We start from the raw sequence: 18218 nt of genomic DNA on the forward strand, positions 1-18218 counted from the left end.
GTGCTGTGAACAGCCTTTATCTGGATTCCTGCTCTCTCCTCCTAAGTTTATTTCTGTTTTCTTCTGGTTCATATTTCTCTGTTAGCCTGGGTCTAGTCACATGGAGCAAGGTTACTGAGAGAAACTCTGCTGGGTGTGAAGGACACTTGGCTGAGAGGCGTGCAGGCAGACTGGCAGAGGGATTCTGGGGTTCAGTGTGAGTAGAGACCAGAGCAGGGAAATACTCATAAACTACAGAGGAATAGGGTAGAAAAGAGAGAAAGAAGATGGAAGGCCTGTTCAAGTCTTTCTAGTGGGTGTCTTATAACTCCTATCCTTATATGATGCCTGCAGCTTTATTTATTGCTCAAGCAGGTAAAAACTCAGCTTCATTACAAGTCTTGCTTGGTAAATGCTAAAAATGAGGTTTTTATCTCCATTTTGTCCCTCTGTTGGATTCGTTAAACTTGGTTTCATAATGAAAATATCACTAGACATATTGTTTCCTTCCTCAGTTTGAACTTTGCCCTTCCTAAATGTTTATGGGCCATAAGGACCAATTTTAGAGCTAGAGCTGAAATTTAAATCTCTCATACAATAAAGCCAGACACCCCAATAATGAAATCAGCCTTTCTCCCTAACCACAAGATTAATCTTCTAAGTCCAGTCCAACTTTTTCTAATAAAGACTTCCACAGTTTTGCCTGCATCTCCACGGGAAAAGGAAATCATTGGATTCCTTGAACTGTACTAGAAATACCACTGGCAGTAGTCACCACACCACATGCTCAGTTTTAATGCGATTGCCTGTATCTAGTAGCTCCACAAAAAATCAGAATCTCTTGCTGTGATGTTCAAAACGTAGACTCTCTAGGAATCTAAGAATTTCATGTTCTCCGTTCCTTCTTTTCCCTACAGATTTCTTTACTTACTTTGGGGGGGGGGGGGGGGGGGGGATACTGTAATTGCTGTAAATATTCTTAGGTTTTAATAGTGTGAGGGCATGTAATTTGCTCTAAGGAGAAGAGTTGAAGTGATTGTGTCAAACATTTAAAACATTTACTAAGCTATGTGGGTCTATATGCATACATCTGTCTGTTGGTCCTAACCGAACCCAGAGAATACGAATAAGGCACCTTGCATAGGCATGCCTGTACTGAGAATGCAATGTTAGTAAACAAAGAGAAGGAATAACATTTGATACAATAGATCATCTGTTTGCTTTGCTTTTCTAGATGTCTATTCCTTTGATGAAGAGGAGCCAGTTTTAGATCCGCACATAGCAAAGCATTTGGCACACTTTGGGATTGATATGCTGCAGATGCAAGTGGTAGGAAATGAATCCTCTTGGCTTCTTTTTCTCTTCTAGCTGGGGGCAGGAAGAAACAGAAAAAAGATGCTTGTAGCTTATGTTTGTGTGATTGCTTCAGACTGTTATGATAATATTTAATTTTGCGAAGTTTAGTCAGCCAGTCCGTGCTCTATTTTCTGAGGTCTGAGATGAGTGAATTGTTATTTTCAAATCTGAGAATTGCCTTTCCAAAAAGTTCCTTTGTAGTCAGCAGTTTATATGTGTCACTTCTCTTCTTCTGTACCATTTTCCTTCGAGATGAAAAACGTCATTCAATTAGATAATATATTGAATATTTAATTACAATGAGTGGAGGAAAGCCTGTTAATTGTGTAAGTAGATAAAAATATTGAGCAAAAATAAATTAATGGACAAGTAAAATGTGAATGAAAGGGTCTTTATGTAAAGCTATAAAATTTCACTCTAGGTCTTGTTAATACAGACATTAAAAATGAATAAATATGTACTTTCACTCAAGTGTAGAAGGCAGTATGGATTACCGTGTGGTATACCAGAAAGAGACAGGGGGAAACAGGGTCCTGTTCCTGTTGCTGGCAGTAGAAAAGTCCTTTTTATGAATTTGTATCTTGATGGATGTTGATTCCAGTTCTGTTTAAATTTTCTAAGAAGTCTGAATGGAATATGGTTTTAAAGACAGGTATTTCATTGTCCAAATGAAGAGAAAACTAAAAATAAGCTAGAAAGCAACAGAGAAGGGTTAAACCAGTTTCAAAAGACTTCATGTAACTAAGAAATGATATAATAACTAATAAATGATAGTATACTGATTTCCTTACCAATATTATGAATAAAAAATCTCTCTTATTCAATGGTCTTTCTGGGAAACCTGTTTTATTTAGCAACCTTCAAAACTTAGGTGTAGTCTCAGATGTTGCAAAGGATTGGATAAGCAAGCTGCTAGACTTTTGACCCCGACCTCTTCCCCAACATGCACAAGTTACCTTCATTTTCCCATTTCCATGGTTTGGCTCTTCTTATCAAGATTAGATCACAAATTTGGTGTGATGATGACAGCAACAATATAATAGTGGTAGAAATTAAAAGGAAAAAAATCCTTGTTGCTTACAGACAGAGAATGGACTAAGAGATAATGATATAAAACCAAGAGTCTCAGAATGGGAAGTGATTCAGGAATCTGGAGTGAAACTCAAGCCCATGTATGGCCCAGGATATACTGGCATGAAGAACCTGGGAAATAGCTGCTACCTCAATGCTGTCATGCAAACCATTTTCAGCATCCCAGAGTTCCAGAGAGCGTAAGTAGCTCCATGTTAGCTCTTGTTGCATTCCCCAATCTTTTTTTTTTTTTTTCTTCTGTGCAAAATGGTATTTTAATGTCTTACCGGCAAGCAGGTCTTTCAATCAGTTCAGTGGCCAGTTAGAGGATTTAGTGATTGTATTGTTCTATTCTGGATAAGGTTGGAATCCCAAACATAATCTGCCTTTGAAATTGGAACTTGCTTTGGATTCAGTGTTTTTGTTTGGGTCTGCCTGTCATACATAATTAACACAACAGAAGAATGTGAAATACTCCTGACCAACCAAAGCAGACCACATCACTCCAAGGAGAGAAGCCTTTATATATACATATATATATATATATATATATGGTTTGCAATAAATTCAGGGTGCGTTTTCCATCCACAGCTATGGTAGCATGTGTTCTGGAAGTAAGGCTTTTAGATTTTGGAACACCTCCCAGGTTTACAAGTAGCAACTGCCTTCAGGAGAAGAAGAGGGAGAAAACTTGTGTTTGTTTACTTTGTTAGCCATATGGAGCAGAGTCTGTAGACTAATTGACAGCTTTTCTATCTCCATTTTTGAAAAACATAATAATGGAAGTGGTTTTCCACAGCATTGTCCTTGGAGTTGCCTGAAGCATACAGCATACAGTATTAACAAAGCAGTGAAGATCTTTCAAAGATGGACCAGGCAGAAATTAGGTGTGTTCTTTCACTGTGACCCTACCTATGTAGCCTGTTATTTCATCTGTTTTCAAGTGAAGCAATGGTCAGATAGCATGCTACAAAATGATGCACTTTTCAACAAACTGGTTACAACAATACATACTTTCATGTTTATTGTCAGGAGTTAGCATTTGTTTCTCTGAGAAAACTCAACAGAACCATTATTTTACATGTTTAGGTCCTGACCTTTTTTTTTTTTTTAAAAAAAAAAAAGCTTGGCATTTGTTCAGCAGTGTTGGTGAGGACTAGGAAATATGTTGTTTCTCTGTGGTTTTGAGTAACACCATCCAGCAGCTACTTCACAATCAAGGAATAGAACTTAAATTCTTACTGAACAACAGTGCTGTATCCTTCTCTCTAGCTAGAAGCTTCTAAGCAAAACTTAAATGTCCATTTCATAATTTCTTTACTACTATTTCTTCCATGATAGAAACACTCACCAGGGACAAATAAAGTCATTGCTATGATGCAAAATTTGACTTCCTAGCACAGAGGAAGCTTGCAGATGTATCACTGCTGAGGACTGAGTATCTGTTTGTATATCTCTGTGTAAATCTAGCTGTGATATTTGAATGTTTTTGTTTTGTTCTTGCTGCTCAGGTATGTGGGAAACCTTCCAAGAATATATGACTACTCCCCTCTTGATCCAACACAAGATTTCAACACTCAGATGTAAGTGACGCTTTTCAATGATTTACTTTGTCAATTTAAATAGATTCTGAATAATTTAATGTCGGGGCAGAAGACCTTGTCTGCATGGGCTTGAAAATGAAACATGGCACAGGGTAGAGTGTGAAGACTTGTCTGCTTAATTGCAGATAATGTTTCCTCAGGGGTTCAAAGACACTATTTTTCTTTTTTTCCTTGGAAGAAATTTGTCTATTCTTTACCTGTTTTCTCACGTTTTTCTTTTTTTTTTCCCCCCCATTTTCTTCCCTACAGGGCTAAACTGGGACATGGCCTCCTTTCAGGCCAGTACTCTAAGCCACCCATGAAATCTGACCTTATTGAACAGGTGATGAAAGAAGAACACAAGGTATTTGACCGAGCTTGTGCAGCCTGGTAACTAGGTAAAAATGATACCCTGAGAAAAGGGAACAGGTGCTGGGCATTGGAGAGCATGGGTGGATCCAGCATGGGATGCTTAGCAAGGTGGAATGAGCAGGATTCTTTTCAGGAATATATTAGTCAGGGACTATTTGTGCAAAGCATTAAAGCTACCGTTGGTTCTGCTAATCAGAGCCTAGGTTTACCTTTTCTGAGGAACAAAAAAATGTTATTTAGAGAGTCCAGAGTATTTAGAAGAAAACTTCTAAGTCCTCTCTAAATTGCAGAAAGAAGAATAAAGAACTAAAGAGTTGTTTCTGAGAAGTGTCTGACGATATTCCACCTGATTTTAGGAAAAGCTGTCTATGTAATGCAAAATTTAGCAGTGCTGGAGGCTTTCATTTATGTGAAAGAGGTGTCATGCAGAGAGCTATGTCCACTGAGGCTTCGTTTGAGTATTTTATGGTTACAGAAAACATGTGGAAGCATGCCTATGCCAGTGGGGTCTCTCCTAGAAATTGAACAGTAAATGTGATTTTTGGATATAAATTGAAACTGTAACCACTGGACAGCCAAGCATCAAGGCGTATAGTGGCATCCATCTATATCTTTATCTGTGTATGCTTTCTTCATTCAGCAATGAATACTTTCACAATAATCAGAAAGCCTCCTCATATTCTTTTTCTGACAGTCTTTTGATTTTTTTAGCAGTAAGGATAATTTTTGACCAAGGCTTGACTGACGTATTTGTGTCAGCAAGGTTCATGGGCACTGCCTGATTCACCTTTTAATCTTTGTACCTGTTCTTATTTTTGTGAAGAAAAGCTGCCAGCAGCTTAGTGGTGAGCTGGAAAAGATTGTTTTCTTTGTCTAGGTTAGTGTAATTTCCCTCAGCATTTCAGAGTGAGAATAATACCAGTTCAGGTTTTGTCTCTTTGAACTCTGATGCTTTTGGATTTGCCTGTTTTCCCTACAGACATCCAATTAATAACTGCCTGGAGCAAAATGCTAGTTATTTGGTCAGTGTTATCTACCCAAGTGAATCTGTTGAAGTTTAGATTTGTTTTACTACTCAAATTATCTACTTTGAAACATCTTCTTTAGAGTGATGCCAGGAAAACTGTCTGGAATGTGTTTATGTCCCTGCCAACTTCTCTTATTGTGATTCCAAGCAGCACATGGAGCCAAATCGAAGACTCCATAGATGGGATATTTAGAAACAAATGGTGAGCTAGCAGCCAATAACGAAAATAATGCCTGTAGGAAAGAGCTTTCTTTATGGAGGAAAAGTTCTCTTACCAAGTCACATTTTCACAGACAATAGAAATCATGCGTGCTTCTGTCACAGAAGCATGATGATGTTTTCCATGGAAATAGATTTTTTCCTCTACCTTCCTTTATCAGTTATTGGTGTAGAAATTTCTCCTAAAATAAGAATGTCAGGGAGATACTGGACAAAGACTGAACATCTGGTACACAGTAGTTTGCAGAATTTGAAAGCCTCATGTCTCAAAGCAATTGTTTTGTACAATAGGTAGTCATTGTTTTGGTGCAACCAATAACATGTGGCTTGTGTTTCCTTTAAATAAAGTTAAAATCTGTCAGTGCATCACTATAACTAAGAAATAGTAGAATAATTTCAACAGACTCCTCACCTTAAATTCTGTACACTGACGACCCGCTTTGTTAAATGCATACAGGATATGAATGAAGAATTAAGTGCTGGAAGATCAGGACTCTTAGAATAAACCTACATCTGCATGTTTAGGCCAGTGGTCACTCCTAGCAATGAGATGTTGAGAACTTTTTAATGACAAATACTATAAATTTCTGCCATGTAGTTAGTAGTAGCCATGCGTTGTTAATTAAGAATATCTGTATTATTCATAAGTTCAGTTTAATAAAAGTGTAGTTACATGCATCAGATGAGGTCCTTATCAAGCAAATCCTAGCAGTTACCAGGATTTGAATCAGCCTTTATTTATTCTTTTTATTGAATATTTTTTTTTTATTCCTTTTATTCTTTGTATTGAAGAATTACTTAGAAAAAAATAAATATAGCTGTTTTCTCTGTTCCCTTGCTCTGGATGTACAAATGTAGGTTTTGTGTATTTAGGGGTGTTTCCCTGCCCTGCCAGCTTTCCCCCAAAATACCAGTATACATACAGATGATATTTCTCATCCAGATAGCTGTAGTGATATTTAAAATAAACTAATATGATTGCAGAGGATTTTAGGCCCTCAACATTTTCAAGTGCTTCAGTTTTGTGTCCATAAAATCAATTATTCATTTTGTTTTTATTCTTTGCCTCCTACATGCAAAGAAGTTCTCTAGCTTTCTGGGTCTTTGGAATTCATCCAAAGTTTTTTGGAGTTGTTGCCTGTAAAAGCGTTCATGTGAGATCTGCATTGGTCCAGCACAGTCTATATTTAGCTAAACTGTTTTGCAACTGTTGATGGGGAAAGTATGCCAGGTATTCTATAAATATTCATGGTTCTGGGGAGCTGAAATCTTTTGCCACAGGAGCTTTATCTGGGAATGGCAGCCACTTGGACCCACTTTGATATTAAGAAGAGATTGAAAGCCTCAGTGGTCATCAACTAGGACTTGATTTTCTGCTTAAAGCTCTACCATTTCTTCCATTATTTTTCTTGTCCTTGAGGTAGAAAGAGTTTACAGTGTGAGATCCTCTTCTAGAGACTACCACATGTGGCATATTTCTCCCTGCTCAAATGGCTGAGTAAAAAGCATATAGATGGAAACAAAGCTGAAGTCCAAACTCATTGCATTACACATCAGGGCAAATGTGCCACCTTGCAGTATTCTTGCTTTCAACATAGAAAAAAGCCTGATGTGTAGTAATTTGAGCTGTTTTGTGCATTTCTCTCCCCAGTCTTGGCTTTGAAAGGCAGTCGAGGACACAAAAGTGATAAATAACCCATGATTCAGAAATCCCTAGAACATCTCTGTTCAAGCAGTCCTGAGACTCTTTCTCTTTATGAGACCCTCTAACTAGCATCTTAGTTTAATGAGGTTGCTGGTATGTTGCCAGAAACTGAAAAAACATAATTGAGAATCTGCTTCTGATTTCAGTGAGTCTAGGGCTATCTTACACTGGAGAAACCAAGAATAAAATTTTGCTCTGCTAGTGTGTGCTTTATGCATCTTCCATTTCATGCTGCTTTTTCTATTTTTATACCAGAATGTTAGTGCAACTGTAGTAAAGACTGAGATTGGCTGAATATTGAACAACCTCTAGTATGTCCTAGAGGCTATGCTTTTGCTTGGACTGTCTTGAAATTTATTTGGTTTTATGGAGGATGAGGGCAAATCTGAGTAAAAGATTCTGACCCTTTTGAAAGTGTTATGTAAAAGGAATAATAACTATTGTATTCTTGAGGATACAATTCCAAGGGAAAAAAAAAAAACGCTTCTTAAAGTGGTATAGAGAGTGTGAAAGTGAAAACGAGGACTGTCTTAGGAGCTAGAGATCTTCAGATATGGTACAGTTTTCTGGCCAAAGGCAGTATGTTCCTGGTCCTTCCACAAAACTAACACCTGCAAATTGCAGAGTCATGTCTGTTCTTTGCAACCCCTCTGGGGAATTCATCCTGCATGCATTAGTTGCTCTCTGCTTCGCTCTGCAGAGAACTCTGGAAAGGTTTTGTCCTGAGTAAAGCTGCCAGCTGGTATATCAAAGTGCTTCAATGCCCACATAGCTTTAAGTGAAACAAGGGTCTGAAGGAATGTCAAACGTTAGAGAACCGTGTAGACTTTTAGCCTTTCTGAAAACTACTAGCCTTCAGCAAACATTCTGTGATTCTGTGATTCTATGAAACCTGCAGTAATCTGTTTTAACTTGCAAATGCCATGGAAAAATCAGATGAAGTGAATGATGCAGGAAATGTCAGAAAACACATTCTAAAACAGTCAAATAATATTTCAGGTTCCTTTTCATTTTTATTAAAATGGAAGCCCAGATGAAACTGAAATTATTATTTCTACAGTGATAGAAATGGCTCATAAATAGATCTAGTGGAGTGGTTTGGGGATCTTTGGTCCGAGGATGAACAAAAAATCTTCTTTAAAAGGTTTCTTTCTTTCATTCATTTCTAGCCACAACACAATGGAATATCTCCCCGAATGTTTAAGGCTTTTATAAGTAAAGGCCACCCAGAATTTTCCTCTAATAGACAACAAGACGCACAGGAGTTTTTCCTACATCTTATAAATCTAGTAGAGGTGAGAAAATCTTAATGGCTACTTCTTTTCTGTGGTTGTATTAGACAATGAGGACCAAGTTGTTATATGAACGGGTCATTTTTATATATATTATTTATAGTGTTGGATATGTAGAAAATGGCACCAATTTAAATGTGTTTTGATTTAGAAACATTTTTTTATTTAATTCTCCCTTCTCATGACTTCAGACTCTTGCATGACCAGTGCTGCAAGAGATACAGAAAGGTCAAGCATGATTGAACAGTCTATAAGATTTATAAACGTATGTGTCTGTCCTAAAATTGCTGTTCATTTATGATTGCATGCTATCCATTTGTTTACCATATCAAAGTCTGTCTTGGAATAATAATGAATTAGGTGGTATTATTATTACAAATTTTTGTCTACACTGGGAGCAAACTAATCACCATGTCTAACTCCTTTTACAAATCCCAGCTGTATGTCATTGAGTCATTAAGGGAGAAAAGTCTCCCCTGATGAAGGCAAAGTGAATATTTGTCAGTTGAATATTTCTGAGTATAAAATGTTAGTTCTACTGAGTTCCAGCTCAATGCTGCGTGTAGAAGAACCAGTGCTGTGAATTTTAAGTATGTCTTTCTGAAAAGAAAATTTACAAAGGCAGCCAGTTTTGATTTAAAGCATTTCTTTCTTTTCCATCCTTCCTCCCTCATTTTCTTATTTTCCCCAAGAATCAAAGGTGTTTATTCATGTGTTAGTTCAGATGAAGTTATTCACATTTGCATGTATAATGTTCCACATCACAAAACACATTACTGATTACAGGGTGGCTAGAAGACTTCTTTTTTTTTTTTTAAACCTGATAACAGATATTAACATGAACAATAAGGAGGAAGATTTTTTCTGTGTATGACATTTCTATCTGGATAATGAACTACAAGTTTCTCATTCTGTTTCAATGCAGATTCAGAGTGCTAGCAACAATTCTGTCTGCTGAAGGGATGTTCCATGTTACTTACCTGAGATTTCAGTCTTTATTATAACCTGTCACTTTCGTACCTTCTTCTGTCTACCTTGACTCAGTCAGATTCCTTGGGTGCATACCCTGCAAATTAGTACCTTTCTCCAAGATATTGCTGTGTGTGCAGACATGAAGGACTTCCCTGTCATTGCAAGAGTTCTACATGCAATAGAATACAAGCTGAGCTGTCAAATCTGGGTGCAACATTGGTGTCTTTGTGCTTGCCATCAGTCTTTGGATTCTTTGGTCATCTAAGGGAAGATCATTAAAGTGAATGTTAATATTCCTTTCAGAGGAACCCAGTAGGTTCAGAAAACCCCAGTGATGTCTTCCGATTCCTGGTGGAAGAACGCACACAGTGCTGCCAGTCCAGAAAGGTGCGCTACACAGAGAGGGTGGACTATATCATGCAGTTACCTGTTGCAATGGAAGCAGCAACAAACAAAGGTAAGGGAAAAAAAAGAAGTCTATTGAGTGACTTTCTGGAAACTCTCCCAACCATGAATGGCATCTGTTGAGCCACACAAGAGTTTTATTGGTAGGTAGGTTATTCTGTTTCTAAGACCTGCAAAAATAAGACTGCAGTGAGGCACATCAAAACTGCAACAATATTCATTTAGCTTTCAATGTAATGTGTATTTCTCAGATGAATTAATTGCGTATGAACTGAAAAGGCGAGAAGCAGAAGCTGCAAGGAGAGCTCCACCAGAGCTTGTCCGTGCCAAGATCCCATTTAGTGCATGCCTGCAGGCTTTTTCTGAACCAAACAACGTAGAGGACTTCTGGAGCAGCGCCCTTCAAGCAAAATCTGCAGGAGTTAAGTAAGTGTCTGCCTGCCTAATAAAAACCCCTACTCTTTGCTTACTTTCCTACCTGGACATGGCACAGTGAGAAACAAAGGGCTTAATGGGCTTTGGGATCATGTTAATGTTGGGGCTCACAAATACAATGTGCAGATCAAGCTCAACAAGAGCTGCAATGAGCAATTGAGCAGGAAATAAATTGATCTAAGCTGTCAAACTCCAAGAGGTGAAATGAGTTGGTTTTTAAGAGCTTGAACTTTAAATGCTTATGGCTTAATTGTTTGCCCACATTTTAAAATTGATTCCCATGTATTAGCTAGTGATAGAGCTCTGTACTGAGTGTTAAGAGACACTCTAGATCTCTGTGCTTAGTCCCTTGATGTCTTCATTTGACTAAAAATGCTGAAGAGCATTGTGTGGAGGCAAAACAAGATAAAGCAAATAAAGGTTTTACTTCTTGTGTGAGAAAGTTCTTTAGATGAATGGAAGCCTTTGCATTTGTGAAGTGCTGTGCTGATAATGCTGTTTTAATTATGTTATTATGTTTATTGTGTGTGTCTGGATTTCAACCCATCCGCATCTGCAAGCTACAGGATTTGGTTGTATCTGTTAAGCTTGATTGCTGTTACTTATGTGGGGCCATGGTACAAGGTGCACATAAAAAAGAAGGAAACTACCTTGTGTGTCTACGTTTGGGTAGATAAAAGAACCAAGAACTTTTTGGGTTTAGAAAGCATTGAGATGAGATAGGATGAGAGGCAGAGGACTGAAGTTTGCAGGGGCAGAATTTCTTGTTAACAAGAGTTAGTTTCTTATCAGGTTCCATTTCTATATGTTAGCAGCAAGGAGTGGTTGAGAAATGAGCTCTGCAACTGGTTTGCTGTGATACCTTCTGTTTTTAGATCCCTTAACATTTCAATGCCTCATCCCTCTTTTTGTGTACAGCTTCACTCGTATTGAAAGCTGTGAGGCAAGTGCACGTGGTATAGAGAAAAAAGTAGCAGAAAGGTGTGGAGGTTTCTCTCTCTTTTTTTTTTTTTTTTACTGTGACCATGTTGGAAGAGCATTGCAGTCTTTGAACAGATCCAGGGTAAATTTTAATTTAGCACTTCCTCATTCCCTGGATATTGAAAAGCACTGAAAGGTAAAGAAGAATATGTTTAAATTCAAAGTTTTCTGCTGCAGATAATAAAGTTACTAAAACTGCAAGGTAGAGCTAACCATAATTTAGAAAGCAACTATTTGTAATATGGAAGGAAGGCCTCATTTATGATGGGTTAATTGTATTTTACTCAGAATAAGTTGAATTAGAGGAAAGGATGTGTAAATGGAAGATAAGGGGAAAGGTTCAGGATACTAAATATGAGGAAAATGGGAACATGGAGAAGGAGAACAGCAATACATATAATATTTCATTGTGTTCAAGATTAACTTTTTCTCTTCATTAAGTGGACAAAAATCAGGTATCTGTTTCACCTCAAGAGTCATCTCTATTTTTGTTAAATATTGTAGTAGTTCAATAAGAATGTAATGTATTTCTGTATAGCATTTTTATATGAAAAATTCAAAATGAAATCTTTATCTTAATGAATGCTTTATAGGTGGACTGATACCTCATTGCCAATGCTACTTTTAGAATGAAAAATTGCATATTCCATTGTTAGCCCATTCTGTCCAAGCTATGCTTTAAAAACTTGCCCTAAAGTTCTACCCAATGCGTCATTGAAAAGTTATTTCCTGACATTCAATTTCAGAACTGCTTGAGTAAGCAAATTTAATATATTACTTTTAGTTGTTTCCTATATTTTTCTTGCAAGCTGAATAGCTACAAGGTTTTCAGCTGACATTTGGGATATAAATGTATAGAAAGCTACTATACTTCACTGTACTTGAAAACTTACTTTTCTGTGAAATTTAGGTTCTCACTTATATTTTATAAAATTCATCACTATTCATTTCACTCAGAATTACTAGAATTAATTATCTCAGTGTGCATGAGGTACTAAAATCTGTGCTGCTTTTGATGTTGTTGCCCTGCTTCACTGAATTGAATTTCTTGTGCTTCCCAGGACTTCTCGTTTTGCTTCATTTCCCGAGTACTTAGTTGTGCAGATAAAGAAGTTCACCTTTGGCCTTGATTGGATACCCAAAAAGCTTGGTATGTGCCTTTTGTACTTACCTTTTTCTCATTCTATCTGATATAACCTGTAAGGTATACATGCTTTCCTGTATGAGGACGTGATTTCATTCTGAGGTTTATACTGTGAAGATCCTAACTGAATCTTCTTTTCTTTTATGACAAATTAGACTAACCCATGTGAAGTTATCCTGGCTGTTTGTCAGCTAAGTACCAGAGTCCTGGCTCTATGAGGTCATTTTGCTGGATTTATACACTTAACCCATTTCTCTGTTTTTGTAGATGTTTCTGTAGACATGCCAGACTTCCTGGATATCAACCACCTTCGGGCCACGGGTCTCCAGCCAGGAGAAGAGGAACTTCCAGACATTGCTCCTCCCATTATCATTCCTGATGATCCGAAAGGTACTGACTTCTGTTCTCCTGATCCTCCCCCATGATAGAAAACTAGTACCTGAGGCTGTGTGCCAGATCAAAGGCTATGTCAAAATTCAGCTCTCTAAAGGTTTGAATTTTGACCCTTATCTGCAGTTCCTTACCATGACCTATTCTTTGTTACCCTCTTGCTCAGTGGACTGACCTGGTGTTAGTGTGTTTGGGTGATGGAACCTTATTTATAACAGAACAGATTCTTGTTTAAGTTGGTTTAGGTCAGCCATCAGATATAATTCCTGCTGATTTATGGTACTAGCAGCATCTCATTTTGAGTTGTTAGGGAGATTGCTAATTCAAGGCAAAACATCAGGGATATAAAGATGATCATGCTCTGCCTGTGTTAGGTCAAATGTTTCTGTGACTTTAAAAGCCATGTATTTTTTTATGAAACAATATGAATCTATTTAGCCTTCATATGTGACTTTTCCTCCTTTTTTTCCCATGTTTTTTTCAGATCGTACGATGAACCATTTCATGGAGTGTACGTATCTCATTTTTCTGAGACTGGTATTTCAGCTGCTTAAAAAATTGCCCTGCTTTTGCTCAGTTAATGGCTTCTCTGTACACATAGAGATGCATGGAGCTCTGGCTGCATGCTTCCTTTAAGTAACAGCTGACATCTGTACTTGTTCAGCATTTGCTTGCATGTGTGCAGGACTCTTAAGAGTCTGTAGTAGCATAAGCATAGCTAGAATATGAGCTGCTACTATATCTGCAGTAACTTTGAATGTGAAATCTGATGTACCTATGTGTAATAAAATACAGTTGTTAACAGACTGGGAGATGTTAACTCAGATGCGATGTTTTACAATACTTCTACTTCACACATGCAGCCATTTATTAGAAAAGAGACACTACTATTTTATACCTATACCTTTATTTGTAGGAACTAGAGGATATAGGTTTAAACATGATATATATTTGCATATATATAAGATGCAATGCAGATTCTATGGACAGAGTCTTAATTTAACAATTGCCTATGTTGAATGCCAAGCAGCACCTCTCTAGGCTTGAAAATTCCTTTGTTTTATGTAATAGCTTACTAAAGAGAAGACTTGGTTGCTACTTTCATTGATGAATCTGCTGTACTTCCAAACTGAAGTTGTTATGATCTTAGCAGAGACTTATTTCAGGTCTGGTTTGTAGAACAAAGGAGGTGGAAGTGCAATATGAATAAGGGCAAGCTACTGCATTGAAAGACCTCTTTGACTATCACTTTGCTAATTCATAGAATCATAGAATGGCTTGGGTTGGAAGGGGCCTTAAAGATAACCTAGTTCCAACCCCCACCTCCCACAAGACCACGTAAAATTGCACCTTATCTTCAACATCAAGCCCTTTCCAAATGATTCTTAAAAAGAGAAAAGAAAAAACACACATTTTAGTCATGTATTAGTCATGTAGATACTAATGTATGCTAATGCAGATACTGCTGTAAGGAGTTTGGGATGATTATTTCACAATAAGTTTAAATATTAAAAAAGATGCTTTTTTATTTTTTTTAAACTAAATTAAAAATTAAAAGGTTTGAACTTAATTATGGAGTAAACATTGCAATTTTTTTTTACTTTTTTGTTCTTCTGTGCTTCAGTGTCTGTAGTGGTGTTCTGTGCTTCAGCGTTAGTATTAATGGTTATAAAAATGCATACTTCAAAAATTTGCATTTGAAGTATAGCTGTAAAGCATGAGCAATAGTTGCTTTCATTTAGGGCAAAATATCAGTAGTGGAGGTGTAGTGACTTGGTGGACTCTAAATTGTGTCTAAAACGTAATCTGGTCCTTCTGTTGCTATAGTTTGATTTTTTTTTTTTGCTTCGTTGTTAGTAGTAAGGGATACAGATATCTGTGAGGTGTCTTTAATATTTACTGTGTTGGAAACTTATTTTTACCTGCAGTTATCTCTAAGCAGAATTTTATCTGTGCTACTTCTCATAATAACTTATTAATGAGAGAGAGAATACCAAGAAGGTCCTTGTAGTAGTGCCTTATTATATCAGCAGTGCTGTCAGAACAAATTAATTTTTCCATGCATCAGCAGAGGCAGTAGCAGAAGTTCTGCTCTAAGCTAAAAGCCCCAGAAGAGACAATGTGTCCGAGTGGTATGGTATGAGACCTAAAGAGAGGTGGGTACCACCTCTCCTGGGAAGAAGGACTCACTGAGTTTCTGCAGGTGTTCAAAAGCAGAACAGGCCTGAGCAGGAGCCAAAGACTCATCTGCAAGATGCCACTCATCAGTGGGATCTTGCAGTTCTGGGGGTTACAGCTGCTTGATCCTGGCTCCCTCTGGACTCTGATCTCAGCTGGAGCTGTCAGGCTGTTTTATTCAGAGGTGAAGTTCAACTGGAGACTGCTAGATCCAGCAGCCATGGTTTCTCTTGCCTGGAAGATCCTTTCTCTGGGAGCTGTGATGGCTGTAGATGGCCCTCTCTAGCTAAGCTCAGCACCTAACTTCACCCATTAAAATTCAGCAGTGAGTTCTTTTATAAATAAAACTCTGTAGGAAATTGTCAGGGTTTAAGGACCTATGTAGGTTAGTGAGACAAATGATTTCAAGTCCGTATTAAATACTATAATGCTTTGTACAAGGCTGCTTTCTAATGAGTCTGGCTTTATTGCTAACCTAAGTACTGGTACTAAAACAAATCCTAGCAATATGTATAGTAATATGTAGCATCACAAATAACATTAAGAAATACTGTACAACAGATTAAATTAGACTTCTATATTCTAGAAGGTCCTTTCTTGCAGCTCTAGATATTGATGAGTCTTCAGTTATGCAACTGGCAGAGATGGGTTTTCCTTTGGAAGCATGTCGGAAAGCCGTGTACTATACAGGCAACCTGGGTGCTGAAGTGGCTTTCAACTGGATCATTGCACATATGGAAGAACCAGGTTAGTGACCGGAAGGAGTAAACTAAACTCAACTCCTGGTTGTGTATTGTGGCAGTCAGTTGAAATTTCTTAATGTGTGACAGAGAAACAACATCCCCCTTCCTCACCCCAGGAAACTGGAGGTGTGAGTGAATTTTCCTAAGCTGCTCCTAGGATATACAGGTCTTGGCCGTCATATGGCATCCTCTGTCTAGAAGACAACAACAAACATAAGTTACACCAAAAGTACTGTCTCGTGTCCTCACTGATGGTGTGGGCCAGCTCTCTGTTTTCCAGCCTTTGGCTAGGTCTGTGCTGCAGAGGGAAAAGCTGCCTTGTGATCAAGCGTAAGTACAGAGAGCTCTGTTTTGTGGATGCTTTTCTTCCGTATCAGCCTTCTCTAGCTCAGGTTAGTGCGTTCACAATATACTTAAAACTTGTGCTATCTACTGATGGACACCTAATTGGCAGCTAGATGTTCTCCACTTCCTGTGTTTCAACAATACAAAGTTTGAGCCTGTGATTCGGTACTGAGTATACCTGAGCACGCCCTTGCCAGGGATCTCCTGATTTGGTTGAGTTCCCATTTCATTGTGGACTCTTGTGTTGCTTGTGTAAATGGGGAATGGGTTTTACTTGAGCTTAACCAGCATATTTCAGCTATGGAATCGGTTAATTTTACAACTATATGCACATCAGCTGGATTGTCTACTGTTCTGGTGTCATCAGTGCTTCTGCATCAACCTTTGCTACTTTCCTTCAGTTGTTTCACTTCTGTGATGTGCCAAGTTGTTGCAACTTGTTGTTTTTAAGTCTTTCCACACATCTAAGTCCCAACTGGACAAGTGAAATACACTGCACATTGATTTCCAGGCTGCTTTTGAGCTCCTGTTTGTTGGTCTGTGTTGTTGACTTTCCAGTTCAGTGGGGCAAAAGAATGAATTGATGAATGTTTGCTTGTTCCAGACTTTGCTGAGCCATTGGTTGTACCTGCGTTTGGAGGAGCCACTTCCAGTGGAGCGGCTGGGTTAGGGGCTGTTGGGCTGGATAACCAGCCTCCTGAAGAGATGGTTGCCATTATCATTTCCATGGGCTTCCAAAGGAACCTAGCAATTCAAGCGCTGAAGGCAACAGTGAGTTCCTTGAGTTAGTGGTAGCACATGGATTTCATTTGATATTATGTGCCTTGTATGTTTCTGTGTTCAGATACCTGTGAAAAATACATATAAAAATCCAGTTAGTGGATGATGTGCGTAGAACTATTCTGGCAAAGTGTGGGATGCCTGAGTTGGTTAGGTTAAAGTGGAGAAGGTGGGCAGTGTGCATTACATAATGTTAAAATGTAGTCAAACATCTGAGAAACAATCAGAATGCCTAAAGACCATGCATCTTCATGATGGGAAATCAGGGACCATGGGGAATGTTTGTGAGAAGATTTCTTTTCTATCTGTTAAGCTTCTGCAGAGCGCTTGTTGAGTACTGTTTTCCATGGAGGTAGAGTATATATCTTAGAAGTTTTTAGGGCTTTTGCATATGATCCATATTTGTTTCAAAGGCTGGTATATGAGTGGTAGCATGATTCTAGAGAATGTATTAAGGGCTGCTTTTTTGTTTGATTGACTCACAGAACAATAATTTGGAGCGTGCACTGGAATGGATCTTCAGCCGCCCTGAACTTGAGGAAGAGAGTGAGCCTGCTTTGGACGTGATGGATATGGAGAACCATGCTAACGCAAATATCCTTGCAGAGACAGGATCAGAGGGACCCAGGATCAAAGATGGGCCTGGAAGTAAGTTCTTCAGCTTAGAGTTGGCTATTGTGCTATTGTGTCACACCTACCCAAGCACTTCTTACAGACAACTTACTTCTAATCCTGCTTCTGGGGCTGTGCCAGATGTTGTGGGACTAATTTCTGTGGTCTGTTTTTGCTCAGTAAACTTTCTCTGGACTCACTGAATAGCCTGAGTCCCAGCTTTTTGTTGCCACAGTGTAAAAGTCTCTCCGGGCCTAGTTTTACATTTTTGTTTGCTGTAAGATAGAAGGACAAAGAAAAGCTAGAATGCTGAAATCTTCAAAGGCTGAGCATCCCAAAGATAACACTGCTGTTTTCAGACCACCTGAGTTTCTGTCCTTCTGTAGTCTGGGGTGAGGTTGGGTGGGTGGGTTGATAAAATCCCTTTAACCAAATTCCTTATTCTAATGTGGCTGGTATAATTAGCATCCTGTTTGTACTGCTTTGATGTTTTCTTTTGGGTGATATTTTTTTCTTTGAGATTCTCAGTCATATGACTGCTAAATAAACCACAAGATGGAGCAAATGTACAGCAGTCAAAGTTGTGAAGTAGGCAAAAAAAAAAAAAAAACAACACACAACAGCTTAAG

At 38.2% G+C, this 18218-nt stretch overlaps 1 protein-coding gene across 4 annotated transcripts in view; it reads left to right on the forward strand.

Annotated features, from left to right (window-relative positions):
• USP13 (ubiquitin specific peptidase 13) overlaps positions 1-18218 on the forward strand; it is a 49467-nt gene that overhangs the window by 26070 nt on the left and 5179 nt on the right. For 3 of the 4 annotated variants that reach the window (XM_080604590.1, XM_080604591.1, XM_080604592.1), the window contains exons 7-19: positions 1214-1308; positions 2419-2606; positions 3918-3989; positions 4260-4353; positions 8482-8607; positions 9880-10033; positions 10233-10407; positions 12459-12547; positions 12809-12931; positions 13416-13442; positions 15713-15856; positions 16802-16968; positions 17463-17625. In XM_080604590.1, coding sequence (XP_080460716.1) covers positions 1214-1308; positions 2419-2606; positions 3918-3989; positions 4260-4353; positions 8482-8607; positions 9880-10033; positions 10233-10407; positions 12459-12547; positions 12809-12931; positions 13416-13442; positions 15713-15856; positions 16802-16968; positions 17463-17625 — 1617 coding nt within the window. Of the gene's footprint in view, positions 1-1213; positions 1309-2418; positions 2607-3917; positions 3990-4259; positions 4354-8481; positions 8608-9879; positions 10034-10232; positions 10408-12458; positions 12548-12808; positions 12936-13415; positions 13443-15680; positions 15857-16801; positions 16969-17462; positions 17626-18218 lie in introns of all 4 variants that reach the window. The other variant, XM_080604593.1, reaches the window with a different exon arrangement.

This window comes from Anser brachyrhynchus (assembly GCF_964034855.1).
Source record: "Anser brachyrhynchus genome assembly, chromosome: 9".
NCBI classification, from domain to species: domain Eukaryota; kingdom Metazoa; phylum Chordata; class Aves; order Anseriformes; family Anatidae; genus Anser; species Anser brachyrhynchus.